Source organism: Tiliqua scincoides, chromosome 1, assembly GCF_035046505.1.
Source record: "Tiliqua scincoides isolate rTilSci1 chromosome 1, rTilSci1.hap2, whole genome shotgun sequence".
NCBI lineage: Eukaryota > Metazoa > Chordata > Lepidosauria > Squamata > Scincidae > Tiliqua > Tiliqua scincoides.
The window spans coordinates 5,073,618-5,093,871 of NC_089821.1; the positions used below are offsets into that span (position 1 = coordinate 5,073,618).

The 20,254-nt window shown below is 41.1% G+C and overlaps 1 protein-coding gene across 1 annotated transcript; it reads right to left on the reverse strand.

Annotated features, from left to right (window-relative positions):
- Positions 1-243: 243 nt before the first annotated feature.
- Positions 244-19,380, reverse strand: G2E3 (G2/M-phase specific E3 ubiquitin protein ligase). Its single transcript, XM_066612111.1, has 14 exons — positions 19,279-19,380; positions 16,461-16,585; positions 13,442-13,604; positions 12,299-12,405; positions 11,159-11,275; positions 10,417-10,544; positions 10,201-10,327; positions 9,477-9,608; positions 7,772-8,082; positions 5,680-5,861; positions 3,900-4,072; positions 2,953-3,152; positions 2,506-2,735; positions 244-351 (listed from the first exon to the last, which is right to left on the reverse strand). Exons 1-14 carry the CDS (start codon positions 19,375-19,377, stop codon positions 244-246), a joined length of 2,202 nt encoding a protein of 733 aa, XP_066468208.1. The 5' UTR covers positions 19,378-19,380.
- Between the last annotated feature and the right edge of the window lie 874 nt (positions 19,381-20,254).

Here is a 20,254-nt window from a genome sequence, read left to right on the forward strand (position 1 = left end):
TCCCAAAGTGTTTCTTACACACTAACTCAAGTGTGTATGCCTCAAGGCATACCATACCTAAGCAAACTTTCTAAAAAACATTGTAGTAAAACATGGGTGACTGATGTCCTTAGGCAACAAAACAAAAACAAAAAAGCTACTGGTCATTTCCCAAACCATTGGTCATGTCTCAAATAGCTGTTTAGATTCCAGCCACAGATTTCAGAAGACAGCATGAAACTATTCAATGTTTAAAAGCTATGCTCACAACAGCAACAAATAGCACTTTTCTGTCATCACACCAAGCCGACTGGCAGTGGAAGTGAAATTCTCTGTTCTAAAGAGCACCTCTGTACATACACCTTGTAACATCTAAAAAAGGAAGAAAGATGAATAAACTCATGCTACGCATTTCCAAAATCTATCCTTTAGAAATATTTTTAGATTAAAGTTGGCTTTTCAAAATTATATTTTATAGGCAATTAAGTCCATATTATCAGCTACAAAACAGTTTTAATATTTCAATTCTCAACTTGTTAATTCAGTGAAAGGTTGGCACTGGAAAACTGTGGTCACTGAACAAGCAACTAGATCTTGTTGCAGTGCTCCATGATTAATTCAAATTTGAATAAAACATCTTATTGCTTTGTATAAAACCTCACTAAACATTAATTCCTACTTTCATTTATGCCTTAATTATTAATATACCCAATATTTCAGTCATGAGTACAAACTGTTTTGTGACCCTTCCACCAGAGTTGCTTAGGTCAGCTGTTCCCAAAGACCTATTCAGACCAAAGCTGGTCTACTTAGGCAGGGGGATGGCAGCAACATGACCCTTAAGGGGCCAGAGACAAGTGTTTCCCTGGCTGGTGTGTCACAACCCACCAGTATGGGAACCATTGGCTTAGATGAACCATTCATCTCAGTGCACTTAGCAGGATCTCACATATCTAAGGGCCCAACGTATCCAATTTTCCAGCACTGATGCAGCTGTTCCCACAGGGTATATGCTGCATCCTGACATGGGGGAAGTCATGGAGGCTTATATTCTCTTACCTTGGGGCTGCATTGGTGCTGGAAAGTTGGATACAATTGGGCCCTAAGTCATAGCTATTCAAGTACAGCCCTATTCTCTTGAACAGCAGTTATTGACCCTCATCAAAAAGCTAGTCTGAAGGATCTCTAAACCCCAGGAAGGAGCTTTTCAGGTATCAACAGAAGGAAGGTGGAAGAGCCATCTTGCTTGACAAGAAGCAATCTCATATTACTTTCCAATTTTGGATCTTAAACTGAACTATTGATAATTTTATTCATATTTTATATAATTGTGTTGATTTTATTTTTGGGCTTGTTTGTGACTGTAATAAATCTGAATTAATGAATGAATATTATTTTCGATCTAAGCAGTTGACTTGTTTTACATTATGTCCAATACCCAAGATATGGCAGGACAGGCGATTAGTAATCATATCTAGTTATTTATTAAGGTTTAATACTGCTTGCGATTTATCTACAATGTATCTGGGAAAATACAGAAAAACATACAATGAGATTCAAGTGCACAACCTTTCAAAATGTAAAATGATAACCTTTAAACCTGATATTTCTCTATATACACATTGGTGCAAACTTAATGCTAACTCATTTGTCCTCTTCCAAATTGCAACCCTTATAGTGCCCTAGGATGCTTTCTTCATTTTAAATGTACACTCACCAAAATCTACACATAGTTGCAGAGTGTTTGAACTGGCTTAGAAAACTGATCTAACTAGCACATTTGATTTTGGTTATGTTTTCTGAACTACAAATCCTTTAACACACAATACATTTTTCTAACTCTTTGACTTTTAACAAAATATGACTTGTACTTCAAAAGGAAAAGCTTTGGAATGATCATAGAACGGAAAGGTAACCAGAGTAGCTGGTGCATCACACCGTAACTATAAAGCTCTGTGGTCATTCTTCAATAACACCTTTGACAAAAGAAAATGAGGTAATGTGTTTGGTTTCCTTATCTGTGTTCATAAGAATACTTGAAATATTCATACAATCTTTTCACTTAGTATCCAAAAATGTCTTCTCGTCTCAGGAAGTCAAGACTTGGAACAGAAACGTAATTTCCTGGATGTTTAAGGTTACTGACAAATTGGAAAGGCATTCCTACGTCTATTTTCCAGAAATTTTGGTTCGTAGTTGTTTATAAGCATAAACAAAGAATACTTTAGCAATAACAGATTCTGAATTAGTCACTGACTAGTTCATGTTAAATGGTGGAGGTGGACTGGGAATGAGATTAAATCCAAGTGTTTTTTTTAAAAATACACATTATGCAAAACTGTTTTAAAAGCTTTGTTTGCTCATCATTTTGAGAACCAATTCAAAATGTAAAAGACAGAGCCATTTCCATGATCAAGTTGTCAGCCTCCGAGGACGAACATACGTGAGTTATCCAGCAGCAGCTAGCAAGCCTCTTGTGTGCTTCATCATTAAAGTTCTGAGCATCCTTTGTAGTAACTAATGTACCTCCGTTTCTAACCTTAGAGAATTTCTGATGGCAAAATCCAGAATTCTTTTGAACTGCTCATATGACCTTGTTACTGGAAGTTCTAAGCAGTTTAGGTATCTCTTTCCAACAGGATATTTTATATGCCGAAACTTAATGGTGGGCTCAGGATCAAATCCAACGGGTGGAATATAATGGACGCCAGTCGCAAACACCAAGATGTCCTCCAGGGTTACAGCTGACTCACCATCTGGACCAAGACATTTGAAAAGTTTTGATTAGCACCAAACAAGAGCTCCCGCATTACTAGTGGTGGCATCAAGTGAAAGTAATAGTAGTGGTATTGCAAATGTGTTCTATTTAACTGCAAAGTGGAACTACACTGAAATGCAAAGAAAACCCTGGCCTAGTAGTTCAGGGAAAAAAAAGCATTCAGAAATTCTAAGACAGAGGGAATTTTCTCTTACCAGCCGTTTCCTGTAAGTAACCCATCCAGAAATCAAGACTTCTGGCAGCGTCTGCTCCTGATAAACTACGGTTTGTAAAAAGATCACTTAGAAGTTTTGCTGAAAGTTCCTCAGGCTTATCACATAATATGCTACAGAATGCATCAGGATTTGCCTGCATTTTTTCCAGAACACCAAGTGTTTCCAAGCCCCGCCTAAACCTGTAGGATAAAAAATACACACAGAAAACAAAGAGTGCTATGAGCATTATAAAATAAGAACACTCTCCCCTCACATACTAGCAAACTGACTTTTCTGACATTAAAAAAATACTGGTTTAAAGAATTCACTGCCTTGTCCTATATGTGGATGAACTAAAAGAGTTAGCATTGTTGTTGCAGCTGGTATCAACTCTTGTTCTTAACTGATGATTTTTTCAAGGCTACTAAAATCTTCTCTTGAAGTTCTTTGAGTGAAATAAAGCTGCAGAGTCTTCTCCCTTGTGCTGGACTCTTCTAGATGGCTGACACTTCTGCCATTGAACTGTAAACGCTCGTCTAAACTCAGTGAAAACAGATTCAAGGTATGCTTCTTTGTATGGTTAGTAGCATACTGTGTGTTCCATTACTAGGTTGTACCTTGGTATATGGGTCTGGATTCAAAAGTACTGCGATGAAACAAAGGCACTTCTGCACATGCAAGGTGGCATCCTGATTTATGCCAATTCTTATCTAATTCTTTGCTTCTCTAGGAAGGTCCAACCTTCAGGAATTCTTTATTACCACATGGAATAGAACATGTGATCTTTTTAAAATTATACATGCAGAATATAGGTTACCCAATATTGGGAGGGTATTATTATTATTGGGAGGGTTTATTGCATGTAAACTAGTAAAACTGTTCTAGACTATAAACTATAGTTCTATAAACCAAAAAAGATGTAGTAAGCTGTTTCTCATGAAACTCACCTTTCAAAAGGCAAAAGAGTTCTCTTGATGACATGGTAATTCAGTATCTCATTCACTAACATAGCTTTATCGCTTAAAGCTGTTACAGGTTTCAAATATCCAATGCTGGCGAGATATTCAGAGCAATCACTTATTGCACATTCTAAGCTGCTCAAAGTTTTTGCAGACTTTATCTATAGTAGGATAGAAAACTTTAACTGGTTTATTTGTTGAATAAATGAACCATGGGTTGCAAACTGATAAACCTAGATCATCTACTTGTGCTCAGGCATGAACTGACACTGACTTACAGGCTGTTACATGTTGTTATTCCATCAGTAGATTCCTGGTGGAAAATATACCCCAACACCCTACTTCTGTTTAAAAGACATTAACACCTGGAGGCTATCAACCATATAAATGATCCCTGAAAGCAAAGCACTGACAGAATAAAATCTGTGTGTAGATTATATATAAACAATTCTTATCGTTCCCTTGGTACAAACACAAGGAAAAAAGTACCTATATACATAAATGGTTGTCATTATGACAGAGACAGTTTATTGGGAAGAAAGATAAGCAGATTTATTAAGATAACTAGAATTAAATTACCTTTTGATTTTATGATTTTTCTGTTAACTTATGCTAAATCTATTCCCCCTTCCAGGATCATTAATTTTTTACATTGTAACTTCAGCACTAATTTGTGATGCTAAACGTTAGCAATTCAGTAAAGTACTAACAATATTACCCCTGCTAACTGGGTAAGAGGCCCTTTTTCATGTGGGTGCTCCTTTTTTTAGCAGGGGGAGAGTAACTGGCCCACCTCACCCCAGCACTGTCTGTTCTAGTGGCTGTCTGCTGGTATTCATTTGCATTTTTTTAGATTGTGAGCCCTTTTGGGACAGAGAGCCATTTAGTTATTTGATTTTTCTCTGTAAACCGCTTTGTGAACTTTTAGTTAAAAGCGGTATATCAATACTGTTAATAATAATAATATCTGCAGTCCAACAGCCCAATTCTATGCCTAGTGACTGTTGGCTGCAGCAGCATTAAAATGGCTACCGCTGCATCCAGCAGCACCACTGGGTCTGCCAGAGGCCTCCTCCCAAGTAATGGTGTAGGGGCAATAGTTCTCCATTTTGCACTGTCTATTCTGATGGTGCAGCTCTGTGTTGAGCTCAGCACTGGCATGGAGCATAGAATAGGGTGGAGCAGGGCTATGCCAGTCCCACCCCCCTCCTACCCTGGTTCCTCCACACCCCAGAATGCCTCCTCCCGCCCCCAAGGCCCTCACAATCACCCAGAGCTTCTACTGTGCTCCAGACAACACCTATCCATTCCTGAGCACCGTGCCAACTGGTGCTGGGCCAGAGCTGACTCCTCTCAGGGTGTTGCGGACTAGCCTTATGGATCGTTTGAGACACCCAGCACTGGCACTAGAGTTCAGCACTAGCACTGACGTATGTTTGGACTGGGCCCTAATGCAATCTTCCATTCAGTGCTATGCACACTCATCTGGAAGCAAGTCCCATTGCACTCAAAGTGGTTTACTTCTGAGTAATTATGCACAGGACTATGCTGCAAGTTAATCTGTAGAGAAGTATGAAAGTGGTGCAATTACTCAGAAGTAAGTCCACTCAGTTCAGCAAGATTTAGGCTGTAATACTATCTTACGCACTGGAAACAAACACTTCTACTAAGGAATTAACAACTTTGTTCAGAAGTGATTAATTTTCATTGAACAAAGGAATAAATCACATTCATACAATTATGGAACACCAGTTTAATTTTCTGTTACCTTTTTTATGGTCTGCAATACATCCACATCAGCAACATCTTCCGCAGTTGGTGTGACATTCTCTGTGCCATATACAAGGCAATTAAATAAGGTCTCGGAGAAGAAGCTAGGGGACGGGCCTCCATGAACCAGAGAAACTGCAATCATTTTTCCAGCTTCATAGTACAAATTGTCTTTAAGAGCTGCAAGTACAAATGTTAACTGTTGTAGTTAACCAGCTCTGCTGGCATACATTCTAATCAGACCAAATGGCCCAACCACAATTTTGTTTCTAGCAACAGCCAGCTAAAAGCGGCACATGAAGGAAGCACCATTTTTCTTTTAACGCCTCCGGCATATGCTTATTTAGCAGCATACTGTACCTCTGAATAAAGAAGTTCCATTCTGCTATCATGGCAAATAGCCACGGATATACCTACAATTCATGAATCAGCCTAATTTAAGCTGGTGGACACCCCAACAATATATTGTGGCAGTCAATTCCACACATTAATCATATGTTCACACAATACATAAGGGCTGGAAACTTCTGCCTAATCAAGTAAAGCTGCTGCTGCTCCTCCTCAAAGCTGGGTAACTTTCTCAAGCAGCTGTTGATGCAGCATGAAGTGGGACAGTCAAAGAAAAAGCTGAGCTACTTTGAAGGGGAAAAAAGCACTAGAATAAATACAAAGGAGTCTTTATGCTTTAGTGCAGGGGAGTCTAAACATTTTTGCAAGAGGGCCACATCATCTCTCTGACACTATGTTAGGGGCCAGGGAAAAAAGAATTTACATTTTAAATTTGAATAAATTTACATAAATGAATATATTAGAGATGGGACATATGAATGAATGAATGGTCTTGCAGTAGCTCAAGGTCTATAAAAGCCTTGCACAAAGCAAGGCCAGCCTTTCCTTTGCTGCCACTGCTGCATCACAGATGTGAAACAGCAGGTAGTGGAGGGAGCCCTCATCCCACAGCTCAGGTGATGCTGAATAGTTGTCCTCACACTGAGAGCAGTTGCGTTGGGCCAGTACAGGCTCCAGCAAAACTCCAGAGGGCCAGAAGCTCATTGGAGACTAGGGGCTCCCTGCGGGCCGGATTGGAAGCCCCTGAGGGCTGCAAGTGGTCCCCAGGCCGGGGTTTGGGCACCTCTGCTTTAGTGAACTGATTGGCTGGGATAAAAATGCCATTTTCATTCTATCTGCACCCCCTTCCCTGAAAAATTACAGGTGGGGCCTTGGTATCTATGGGGGAATTGTTCTCAGACCACCCACGCATACCAAAAATAGCATGATTTTCAGCCTCTTTTGCCCTCTGAAGAGGACTGAAGCTGGGCTTCCCTGGGCCTCAGAATGCCTTAAAAGGCTTAAAACATCACTTCCAGTTTCCTTTGGGAAACTGGAAGTCACATTTATTTGGCTTTAAGAGTCCGTTTGAAACCAGAGGCAGTGGGCAGACATGCGCTGCCTTTGCGGACTTCAGAGAGCCCTCCAGAGGGACCAGAGTGCAGCTCTGGCCCCCCCTCGGAGGGTTCAGTGGAGCCGAGTCTGGCCCAACATGGGTCCAGGGGACCTGCGTTGAGCCAGATTCCATGGATGCAAAATTTGTGGATAATCAGGCTCCACCTGTATTTGGCTATGCTTCAAGTGCTGGAAGAAGTTTGAAGAACTACTGCAGCTTTCTAGTGCTTTACTACATAGTTAACTCTATAACATGCTGCTTCCCTGACAGCAATAGTGCTTATTACCTTTGTGGAGCCAATACACTCCTCAGACAAGATTATTTTTCCTTTTCATCCAGACCCGAGGCCTTCAAAGTACGCTCCATGGTACACCAGCGAAAGCTTCTTGGGCGTCACAAAGCCTTACCGTTCTGCTCTGCCGCCTCCCATCTTTGTGCACCTGATCTTTGTAGAAAACTTGTGCTAGGCAGACACTTCTACTGCCGATTGCCTTAGAAAGTCACTATCTTTCATGTAATCCCTCCTCACAGCAAAGCTGTGGGACAAAAACTGAATAATTTTACATGCATTCCTAAATCCTCAAAGGGATTAAAATGGGATAAAGTCATCTCCCAAATATTTTGAATATTTACAGTTTAGATTTACCTTGAGCATCAAAAGACAAGTTCTTTGAAGAATCACCTTCAAAGAGTGATGAGTTCTGAAGGTGAAGCATCAGTAATTGAAAAAAGTCTTCCTTTGATGAATGACAGATCTCCATCTGTACTTTATTCTTGCTGTCTACAAACTTCACTTCAATATTATTGCTAGGAGTGAAGTTCCGCTTTTGAAATCCTTTTAAGGCACTATCCCATAAGTTTTGTTTATTGATATTCAGTCTTGTTGGTTTGTTATTAATCTGTGATCTTAGTTCCCTCAGAATATTAGAAACTTCTCTTCTTTGCATTCTGAGTTGCCTAAACAATACAAAATGAATGCTTTGATAAGCATAGCAACCAATTAGAAGCAGTAAGAATTTTGAATCTGTTTGGGTATCTGCCTTATGATTTGTCAAATTTCAGAATAAATCAATGCCGAGAATGTAGCTTTTAGCTCACTGTAATTTTACACAGTTTCAGAGAATCCATCTATAGTATACATATTTATTTGAAAGACTTTGCTCTTGCCTTTAGGCAAGTCAATATAGTTTACAGCACAGCTCTCCAAACTACAGCCCATGGGCTACATCAGGAGTTTGGTGACAGCCCTCCCCTCCATAAGTAGCACTTAGCATTCTGCTGCACTGTCGCTTATCTGCCCACTCAATCTGGACATAGACACACTCTGGGTAGTTGTGTCTGCCCAGAAATTCTGGTGCAAAGCCTACTGGGGTGATGGGTGATAAGACACAACTGCCCAGAGCATCCCTATGTACAGATCAGGTTGGGGGATAAGTGGCAGCATGGTGGAACAGTAAGCATCGCTCTAAAACAGCAGCAACAACATATTGCTTAACAGAAAGGCAGCAAAAAACCAAACCATAATTTACACCTAAAAAAACCACCAACTTGCCAACAAAACACATGGCCAGTCATCACCCTCTTCCAAAAGGGAGAGCCAACAAGTCTGGTTTTTATAAATCTCTTTGGAATTGAGACCAATCAAACGTCTATGGAGAGGGCATCCAATGAGACTGGAATCACCACTGAAAAGGCCCTGCCCCTAGTAGATCCCTACTGTGCAAATGGCAAGTCCCCAGAGCAGCCTGTATAACAGATTTTGAAACTCATTTTGTTTGAAAATATTTATTCCGATGGAACAAAATACTAATTTCAGATGGAAGTGTGCAAGCGAGATATGCCAGTGTATTCCCAAGTACATCGGTGTAACAGTCCCAACAATGTAGCAGCCGGGCCGCTGACCAATGCTAGTACAGTGGTGCCTCGCAAGACGAATGCAACGAAAAACTCGCAAGACGAAAGCATTTTGCAAGTTTTTTGGTGACTCGCAAGATGAATTTTTCTATGGCCGTGCTTCGTAAGACAAATTTTTTTCCTTTTTTTTTGGGGGGGGGGTTTGTTTTAAATCGCACTTCGCAAGACGAAAATTTCGCAAAACGAATCGACTTGCGGCACGAATTAATTTCGTCTTGCGAGGCACCACTGTACAATGTTGGAAAAAACATAGCGTTAGCATAGTTCACATATCACTAGGACTCCAACAACTAGGGGCTGCGATAAGGGGGCCAGTCGTTCAAAATGAACAATTCCATTGGGATAGCACAAGCAGCTGTTGGGATCTCAGTCAATTCCCCCCCGCCCCCTGAACAACTTAATAGTCCACCACAGCATACTATCCAATATTTACTTACGTCTTTCTTTGTGACAGATTCCTCACTGAAGGACTGATCAAGGGAGATGGGGATAGTAGTCTGTTGTTGGAAGAAGGAAGATCCAGCTGAGAACATTGAGTATATCCATTGTGGCAAATCATCTTTGGGGACCTGAAGGGGAAAAAAAACCCCAAAATTACTAGCTATAAAGTCTCTAGTGTTTGTCTTTAGCAGAATACCTGGAGCATGATGTGACTGTTCCCTAAACCTTTTCTTAAAGTTAAGATGCAACAGCTTGCACGTATGCATCTGTAATTGCAGTTGGACTTTTTGATTCACAGAAACGGACACTTCTGTAACTCATGGTGCTGTTCAATATTTGAATGCATCCAATTCATAAGGTGAAAGTGGAACTTGCATTTAGGCAGAATGAACCACTTCTAAATTAAGGAAAAAATCTATTGGTAGTTAAACTACTGTGCTTGGAACTGTGAATTCAAACAAGCTCCACTGAAATCAATGGGACTTGCAACTTGAACACACAGATGTACTTCTGCAACCCTTTTCTTAGAGTCAATGAGTTCCATTTTACTTTGAGAGTGCAGTGCAGGCTGAATCTGATGTTCCTGTGTTTTAAAGCAGCTTGATGGCTAGCATGAGGGACTGCTTCAGGAAGGGGCACTGGAACATATAGAGTTCACCATGTAGACCTTTGATCAGTTTCAGACTATAGGTTAGTTGAAAGAGGGAGGAAACTACATGCCTGACTAAAAAGCCAAGATGAGATCCAGGAGACTGCCTGGCGCATTTGGGTGATGGCTCTTCCAGCAAACTGTCACCTGAGTTTTCCGACACAGCCAGAGGACGCTTTCTCCATTTCTGACAGCTACCTGTAGAATGTACAATTCTCTTGTTATTTTTCTAGCAAATCTTTTAATGTTTCTCTTAATCCAAATATTATAGATTGTACGTTTCATACCATCTGGTTTGGCAAGGATGGTTCTACATTCTATACATTCCCAATTTTGCTCCCATGTCGTTAGCAAGGAACATGCCATATGAGTCCCACTGGAACCACAATACTGACAACGCTTTATTTCCCATTTGCTAAAAAGAAGAAAAATATTGGAATTAAGGTAAGCTTCAAGGCAAAACAAATGTAGCCACTTTGCTGTATAACCTTCATTGAGCATAAGCCTATTTCCCAAATAAAGCTTAATTGTTCAATTGCAACATATTGTTATGTGGCAAAATGGAAAGAGGGGATGGAGACTAGCAATCTTATGTGTTGTTTACCAGGCAAGCCCCCTTAGGAAAGGCTTCTGCAATGGAGGATCTGCCTCACATATCCGTCAAATTTCAGAGTGGGTAGATGCAACTGGGCTTCTGAAGGTAGAGGTGGTTACATACTTGCCTTTCCTTCAGGTTTTTGGACTTTAGACATGGTGGATTCATACTTGGCTTTTTAAAATATTTATGCTGTGCCTCCAATTGTCATTGTTTTCTGCAACAAAATGCCTAACACTGCATCTTGTTTGTATTGAATATAGAAAACAGAAGCCCACCAGCCCACTGAAGCCAAGTTTGGAGGACTTAGAACATTACCGTAGCTGTGCAGTCATCAGTATGCGCGGTGGCTGTTTGATTCAATGATGGACTATCATTCTAAGCTACAAGTACATGCATCAATCTTGCCTGGAAGAACTGCATATATTTAATACCTATCAGGCTCATTGTAGTCTCTCCCATTTTTGCAAAGGCATCTTCTGGCATCACAGTGTTGGTAACACTGAAGGAGGTCCTGGTATGCATTCTCTTCCAGTTCCCAGGAAGCATCTCTGAAGACAATCAAAATTTGTATTGGAACAATTTTACTTCTATAATTTAGCTTGTCTGCTTAACATGCATTCAGTTAAGATCAGTGTCTCTCAACCAGGTGGTGTCTGGTGGTACTAGGGGACTCCAGGACACCTGCTGCCCAGCAGAGAGACCAGAAACATGACACAAATAGTGGTAGGAGGCTCCAAAGCATGCCTTTCCACAATCAAAAAAGCCCTCCTGTCCATCCTGACTCTCTTACTGGTGTTTGTCAGGTGACATCTGGCCTCCCAACTCAGAAGTAACTGGCAATGATGTCATCACCATTTCAGGTGGTACTTGAAACTGATGGACAATGTGACGGGGTACAGCGGAGGACAAATGTTGAGAAATACTGAGTTAGATCATTTGACCATCTGACAATGCAAGAATAACTGTATCAAGTAAGTAGCTCTAGTCTAGTTGATCAGTCTATCTTTTGCAATCCAGACCTCCAACTAGCAAGCCAGTGAAAAGTTTGACCCTAGCTCTCTGCAAAGTATTGCTTTCAAAATTCAGGAGACTTTCCTCCTTCCCCTCTCTGGCGTGATTTCTCATCTCAATTCCTGGTGTTGATCATGGTTACACATGTGTAAGTCAAGCCAAACCATGGTTACTGTTATTTGCCTGCCAGCTCCTATTTATATCAGGTACCAGTCAAGAGGAAATCCTCTTAACTTAAAGTTCAAAATTTAACCAGAGCTTTTTCAACTGCCATCTTTTAAATGCACAATATCCATTTCTATTTTTGCTTGATTGGAACAGATGGCAATGGCTTATGGCCCTCTGTTCATGGGCCTGGCTTATGGCCCTCTGTTCATTCACACAGAGGCTTATGGCCCTCTGTTCCTTCTGTTCTGTGTCTACAACACTTAACATGTTCAACTCTGTTTTTCAACTAGCCTTCATTAGTATAAAACCTGATCCATACAAAGAAAAACAGTGCAACAGCCTTCAAATTACTACAGTGCAGATTTCAGAACATGGTTTGGAGGTGTACTTACTTTTCTGGAATATAGATGCCCATTCTCAACATTTCATTCTGAAATTTGTCTTTATTATTACATACTGGGCACCTAAAGAAAAACACTCCTGCACTCAGAGCTTGACACTGAGGAACAAAAGGACAAGAGAGACAACAAAAGGAAAGACAACAAAAGGAAAGAGAGATAAGGGATTAATAAAAGTATTCCCTCTAGAGAAGGGTCACTGCATCACTAGGAGGATCGGATCTTAATTAAGTGCACCATGAATGAAAACTATCCATTCATGGAAAAAAGCTGCATTCAGGAAATGATGCCTTCCATGAATGCACCTCTCCTTTTTTATACAGAAGCAGTTTCCATTCACAGACCACCAAGTAAGGATCCAACACTTAATCTATAGTGACTATAGACCAATAATGATTTCTTCACCTATCAAGCTTGCAAAACTGGAAATATCCTGCTGTATCCCTTCACTTTGCAAATGTGCATTAGATTAGCGTGCATTGTTGAAAAGCTGTATATAAATATTCCTAATATAATAAATAATTACTGTCAGAGTGCTTTCCACACAAATATGTGGGGACCCTATGCCGATTCCTATAAGCATTGGCTTACACTGTCAGCAATCATGGTTTAAGAGCTAAATACAGTAGACTTTTGATAATCTGACACTTTTGGGACCTAGGTCACGCCAAATTATTACAGACAAGGGACTATCAGGAAATATCCCACCTTAGCGTAGGAGTCACTACTTACATTACCCAGCATCTCCATATCCAGCATTTACCAGGAAGGACAGAGAAAAATTCCTGTCCAATTCCCTGGACAGTCACTGTCCAGGCAGTAAGTGTCAATAACACCTAGTCAGGTAAACCAATAGTCTGACTCCATATACGGCAGTGTCTTAGGTCTTGCAGATCTGTCCTGGTGTTCAAACAGACAAGTGTTAGAACACCAGACACATAAAACTGCATTTTCATCTCTTTAACCATTGTTCTCCTTGTCTTCCAGTCTCATGGATGAAATGAAGACTGTAAGCACTTCAAAGGAAAGGCCTCTTACTTACAATATATTACTCTAAAACACAACTGTTCACCCAATTTCCTCAAGGTTTGTTTTTTATATATAATTAACACTGACATTATTGCATGTTTACCATACCTGCAAACAATCTCGATGAAACCAAGCATTTTTACAGCATGGACTTGTCAAAATGGCATATGAGGGTGAATGTTCAACCAGCTCCAAACATATCGTACACTGTGAGGATCCTTTAGAGTTAGAGGGACGTTTTTGAATGGGTCGATGTTTCCAACAGTACGACCTTAAATACAGAGTCAAAATTCCATCTAATCACACCATCTTTACTCCATGCTATTCAATCAATGCTAAAAAACAAGTACTTCCAATGAGAACAGCAATATTTCTAATGATTAATAACTGACTTAGAAATAAATTGTCAGGATTGGGGCACTTCATAAACTAGACACATTTATTTTGGCATAAGGTTTTATGGTCTGGAGTCCACTTTATCAGATGCATGAAACAGACACTTGTACATATAGGTACATATAGTTGCCCTTCGTCTTACACTGAGTTGTCTTGCACAAGTTCAACTACACAGGCTTGACAAACATAGAAAAAACTTTAAATACGAACATAGGAAGAACCTTGCTGTATTAGGCCAAAGGCCCATATAATCCAGCTTCCTATATCTCACAGTGACCACCAGTTGTCTCAGGGAGCACTCAAAACGTTACCTGCATCGTGTTACCACTCACTTGCATTTGGCATTCAGAGACAGCAGATGTCTAAAACTAGGAGGCTGTATATACCCCTCAAAGCTTGTAACCTGCAATGGACTTTTCCTTCATAAATCTGTCCAATCCCCTTTTAAAGGCATCTAGGCCAGACGCCACCACAACATCCTTGGCAAGGTGTTCCAGAGGTTAATTTCATGCTTTATAAAGAAATATTTTCTTTTGTCTGTTCTAGTTGTCCTAACCTAAATATTAGTGGATGTCTTCTGGTGTTGAGCAAGAAGAAAAGGAATTTCCCGCTATCCATCCCGGACATAATTTTATGTCTCAATCATATCCCCACTCAGGCACCTTCTTTCTAGACTGACAGAAAATAGTGCAGGCGATTCTGTGCGCTATTCCACTTACTAAATACAAGCCTGAGAGAGAGCACCTTGGGTGGGCTGGGGCACCTTCCTTATGAGGAAAGGCTACGGCGTTTGGGCCTCTTCTGTCTAGAAAAGAGGTGCCTGAGGGGGGACATGATTGAGACATAAAAAATTATGCATGGGAAGGATAAAGTGGATAGAGAGATGCTCTTTACACTCTCACATAACACCAGAACCAGGGGACACCCACTAAAATTGAGTGTTGGGAGAGTTAGGACAGACAAAAGAAAATATTTCTTTACTCAGTGTGTGGTTAGTCTCTGGAACTCCTTGCCACAGGATGTGGTGATGCATCTGACCTAGATGCCTTTAAAAAGGGATTGGACAAATCCATTACGGGTTACAAGACATGATGTGTACCGTGCAACCTCCTGATTTTAGAAATGGGCTATGTCAGATGCAAGGGAGGACACCAGGATGCAGGTCTCTTGCAATCTGGTGTGCTCCCTGGGGCATTTGGTGAGCCGCTGTGAGATACAGGAAGCTGGACTAGATGGGCCTATGGCCTGATCCAGCAGGGCTGTTCTTAAGCAGAGAATAAAGCTGCTGTTCCCTTAATATATATCAGTGCCATCCTGCCTCTCATTTTTTTTTTTAATGTATTTTTTGGATATTCAAGATAATTTTGAGTACAGGTAAATACCACAGTATCCATGGGGGTTCCGTTCCAGGAACCCCCACAGATGCCAAAAACCGCAGACAAAGAAATCTGTGGTTTGACCAACATAGGATCTCCTGGACACACAAAAAAAGGCTCCAGCAGAAACTCAGCCATAAGGCAAAAATTGCATATACAGTTGGCCTGCATCTTACATGGGGTGGGGGGTGGGGTGGGGTTGAAGCAATTCTGAACTATTCAGAACTATGTTCTGAGTTTGAAGCATTTCTGAAATACTTCCAAAATGCATTCCGAGATGCACCAGGGCTAAGGGAGGGGGTTATTGGCTTTAGCGTGACCCAGAATTGGCTTCCAGGAGTGTCAGACTGCCCTGCAGACAGTGAGGTTTGCGGTACAAAGGTAAGGAACGCATTTTTAAAACTTTAAAAAGTGTTTTAAAAGGGAACACCTTTTTTCCCAGTGTCTGGTACAATCCAGAAGTGACTTCTAGGAACACCTGAGGCTGTTTACTGCCATCCGTGAATGGTCAACTCTGCAAATGGCAAGGGACTACTATACAAGAGACGTGTAGGAACAGAGAGAAAACAGCTTCATTCTCCTGTTTCAGGCTCACTCCTGGGAGATGGGTGGAACAGGGCAGAGGTTGATTGGGCCCAGATGGAGGACAGTTTTGGCAGCAGCGGCACTCACTGAATTCAAACCCTTCTCAGGACTGATCTGCCTTCATGGATCAACAAGGACTTAAGCCAGCTACAGAGTTGGTGCAGGTCCAAATTGAACCATGGTAGCTGCTGCAGCTTACCCTGGGCAAGAAAGCAAATACCTTGAGGAGGCCTCAACATGTCAAAACTTCCCTTTGAGATACATCAGAAGCAGTATTGGCAGTGTTGCATTGCTGTGGGGTTTTTTACATAGAATTAGGCTGCCCATGAGTGGAATGGTGGGTGGAATCACCTGCTATTTAAACTGTCTCCCTTTTTTGTTTGCCAGGCACATTTGCTTGAATTTGCACAAGTAAAATGCACTTAACATGAGAGTTGCCTGTATATACTGATCATATTTGTAATACAGAAGATAACACAAAGCACAAAAAAAATATCATTTAGGTTCCAAGCTTGGTACAGTAGGAAAGAAGAGTTCACTGTCACATTTAACAAAGTTAATGTGCAGTTAGTAAAACATGTAATAACTTTGTAGTCCATATCACATAAAACAAAGATCATAATGTAATACACAAATAAAATGCAGTAGTAAGGTAGAATAAATTCACCTTAACAGGAATTTGGGCATAATCAATAACTTCAGTTTTAAAATTTTGATTTTGTCATCTGCACAGATTAAAATCCACATTTAAGACAAAAAAAGACACTTACGGAAAATTTTCCCTGAATTGGAAGATGCAGCCCCTCTCTGTCCCGCAAGGAAAGTGATAACTTCGCTTGCATCTAGATGCCACACACCCAATTGAAGCACCTTTTTTCTTACAGATACTACATTTCTAAAAAGAAAAGACATCACAAAAACCTGACAAAAGCAGCTCGCATTCCACATTAGGGAACTTTTAAAAGAAATAATACCCATTCATCAATTTCTTTATTTCAAAGGGTAGTAATATTTCAGTTGTGCGCTGTTTACAATAGAAAGCAAGATATAGATGCAAAACCAGTTATTTCTCAGCAGAGTTTATATTAGGACATGTACATACTGGACTGCATTGCAAAACAACTCTTTGTCCACCAAAATAAGGTTTGGGTGTTTTCTTTAATGTGCTAAATAGATAAGTGGGAAGCACAAGTTACCAGAAAAACTCAAATTGTAACAAGGTAAGTATTTTACTCTTGATTCTCATTATTCATCTCTAGCATTTCTATCATTTCTGTTGAAAATCTTCACTGCCAACATCGTTGTCACATTTTCAACACAGCAAACCAGGGCCCACAAGAGGACGGTACAGGGAGTTTTTGTACCTGGGTCAGGTTAAAAAACGGGGCCCAGGAGCCAATGGAAGGGGGTCTACAAGTTTCCTGGGATCTTACATTTTTCCAATCTCACCCAGACTCGTTGCCCATGTAAGATGCTGGGGGCACTACTGCGGGGCTGCTGCAAGACATATGCGCAGGGTCAAGGAATGCATACATGAGACTCCTTAACTCAGTGTTAAATCTAGGAAGACATTGGCCTGCTACAGTAGCTTTTTGGCTGACCATGAAGGAAGGTACAGGAGCTCAGGGACACAGCTGTGGGACAACAGCGGCTGCAGAAGTACATTTTGGTGCACACAGGACACTTTCCATTCTAGTTTGAGCCTAAATATGATGCTAATTTTCTGCAGTAACTTCCTATATTTAAAGATTTTGGAGAGACTTAGGAGTGTGTTTGGTTTTCCGTATTACAGTATCCAGCTGCCGAGACTGTGCGGGCAAATAGACTTGGGCTGAGCATCAGGAAGCCTGGTGGACCTAGGCTCCAAAAACTTTTCTAATTGTCAACATACCCTTGCACTGTTTCACTACCTCCCCACCACATTCTGCCCATCCCTTTTATCACCCTCTCCCCATTTTTTTGCCCCTCACCTCCCCCCTTGGTTGGGGGCCCAAAAGAAACTTTGTACCTCCTGATAAAATTACTCTCAGAGGTCCTGCAGCAAATGGTTGATTTAGCAGCCTACCAGTGCAATCCTACAGAGTCACAGTGCTGGCACTGGGTTTCATAAAAGTGCCATAAAGTGCTTTGACACCCAGAGAGCAAGCAGCTCCAGCTGGAAGGCCTAGGCCATCCCGCCAGCCCGGATGAGTACAGCACCAAATGATGTTGGGGGGAAGAAGGAATGGAGGTAGGGGGAAGTTCAGGCTTGTGGAATTGGCAGAGGAGGCCTCTGTGTATCCTAATCTCCCTCCCAGGCCTGGAAGCCCTACACAGAACTTCTTGGATTTGTGCCAGCAATTTTGCTGGCCCGGATCCAAGTAACCCCCATTGGGTAGGCTGAGACTGGATAGGACTGTCTGTAATGAGGAGGTTTCCATTAATGCCAAAGTCTGTTAAAATCAGAAAAGTGCATTTATGACAATGCACATGCTGGATGTCAGCACATGGACAATACATACAAAACTAGCATTAAAGAAGCAGACAATGTTCGTTATTTCAGAAGTCTGTTAAATTGAAGGTTGATTGCACTTAAAAAAAATCAGAGCTCCGTTACATTAAATAAAGTCACAAACATTACTATTTTTATACAACGTGCTGATGAATGTTGTCTTCAGGCAAAATTACAGCTGTTTTGTTTGATCTTCTATGGTTTTCCTTCCGTATATCTTTTCTACCAGCAAAACATCACAGCCTTACGGCCAAACTACATTTTGTGGGAATACATAGTTTTGTCTGCCTATACATTTTTTAAAATGCAAATTGCAGCTGCTGGGAGTAGGGGGAGAAATCAAGATTAAGGTAGGAGCAAGAGTTAAATCCGCTTCATGTGCCAATCTAAATCCTGACTGGTACCCTGCAACTGCTAATTACATTTAAACATACAGCAAGGTTATGCATTTGACATAATCTGTAGCTTGGCCCTTACTGAGAAAGTATTTTGTAACTTGATCCTACACCATAATATCTTATCTATGAAGTTCTCGAACTGAGGCATTGCAATGCCCCATCCTGAGGATCTTAATCTCTGACTCCTTAAGGAGCGGGGGAAGGGGAAGCCAGTGACATGATCTCCAAGACTGTGCTGCTGTGGGAGACAGAGGGGGCTTTTTCCTAATGTGCCCTACCTGCTGTCAGGGTCCAGGGGGTGCAGGGAGCCTCTGCAGGGCTCCCTGCAGCTTGTAAACAGTACAAAAAAAGGATCATAACCCACTTCGGTTTCGTGATCACAATCCGGAAGTGGGATGCAATAGCTTTTTTTTTTTAACTGTTTACAAGCTGCAGGGAACCCTGCAGGGGGCTCATTAGGGCTCCCAGCAGCCCCTGGCAGCAGGTAGCGCACATTAAGAAAAAGGGCTCTTTCCCCTGTAGCAGCGCCATCTTCAGGATCATGTTACTGCCATTTTCCCTGCCCCTGCAAAGATTTACCTCAGGGCATAAACTCTGAGGGAATTTGAGAACCCCTGTTTTATCCCATGTCAGCATCTCTCTTCCTCTATGATAAATCAAACCATTGGAAAATATAATATAAACAATATATATCCTTACCAGTCTTGCAGCTCGATTGATTTCTTTTTGGATGTCTTCAGTTAAAAATCCATAAAAACCTTCTTCTTCTTCACCTTTCTGCCAAATCCCACTTGACATTAACTACAATGAAAGGAACTACTTACTGACAGTGGACAGCAAACATTTACTTGCATCAGTTTGTTTTTTTTTTACATTAGAGATTGAACTTAGATGAATGAATAAGTAAGTGAGCTCCAAGTTCCAGGATTTCTCCAAGCACACAACACTCACCATAGAAATAAAGCACATTCTCAAATGGACTCCTATTCCCCCACCCCACAAGCAGCTTACTTTCAAGTACAGGAGGAAATAATTCAGAATCATCACATCTTAGAAGACACCTGGAGCATGTTTGGAGGGACATGGAGACCTCTCACAGAAAGCCTAAGGCCTTCAGAGGGCCCAAAAATGTCACTTCTAGTATTCTGGGAAAACCAGGAAGTGATGTTTTTTGGCCTTTAGAAGGCATTCTGAGGCATGGCCTCCCTGGCCCTTAGAACACCCTTCAGATGTGAGACTAAAGCACAGCTCCATTGACATTTGGCCAAGTGGGCCAGAGGCTTGTTGCAGGCCAGACAGAGGCTTGTTGGGGGCTGCATCTGGAACCCAAGTCAGGATTTGGAGACCCCTGTATTAGGGCATCCTATACAATTTTAATCAAGAGGAGTCAAAAAGTACAAGTTTTTGTGAATGGAACAAGTTTTGCTACAGTTAAGGTTCTGATAAACATGTAGATAGAATGTTGTAGGGTGAACAAAAAAGGACTTACTAGACAGTAAAAATGAACAGCGAGATTGTACTCCTCGTAAGTTCTCTTTTCCCCATACTTTTCAGGACAGTCATCAGCCCGTTGACAGAATTCACAGGCTGAATAAAATATTAAGAAATAATTTCAGAACTTGTAATACAAGCATTTAAATACTGTTAAATAGTACTTTTTCTTTAGATACCTGGT

Coding starts and splice junctions, on each gene's coding strand:
- G2E3 (XM_066612111.1), bottom strand. CDS start 19,377: ATGTCAAGTGGGATTTGGCAGAAAGGTGAAGAAGAAGAAGGTTTTTAT. Junction 9,609..10,200: donor CATCTTGGCTTTTTAGTCAG/GCATGTAGTTTC, acceptor TTTCCCCTTCAG/GTCCCCAAAGATGATTTGCC. Junction 3,153..3,899: donor ACTCTTTTGCCTTTTGAAAG/GTGAGTTTCATG, acceptor TTTATCCTACAG/GTTTAGGCGGGGCTTGGAAA.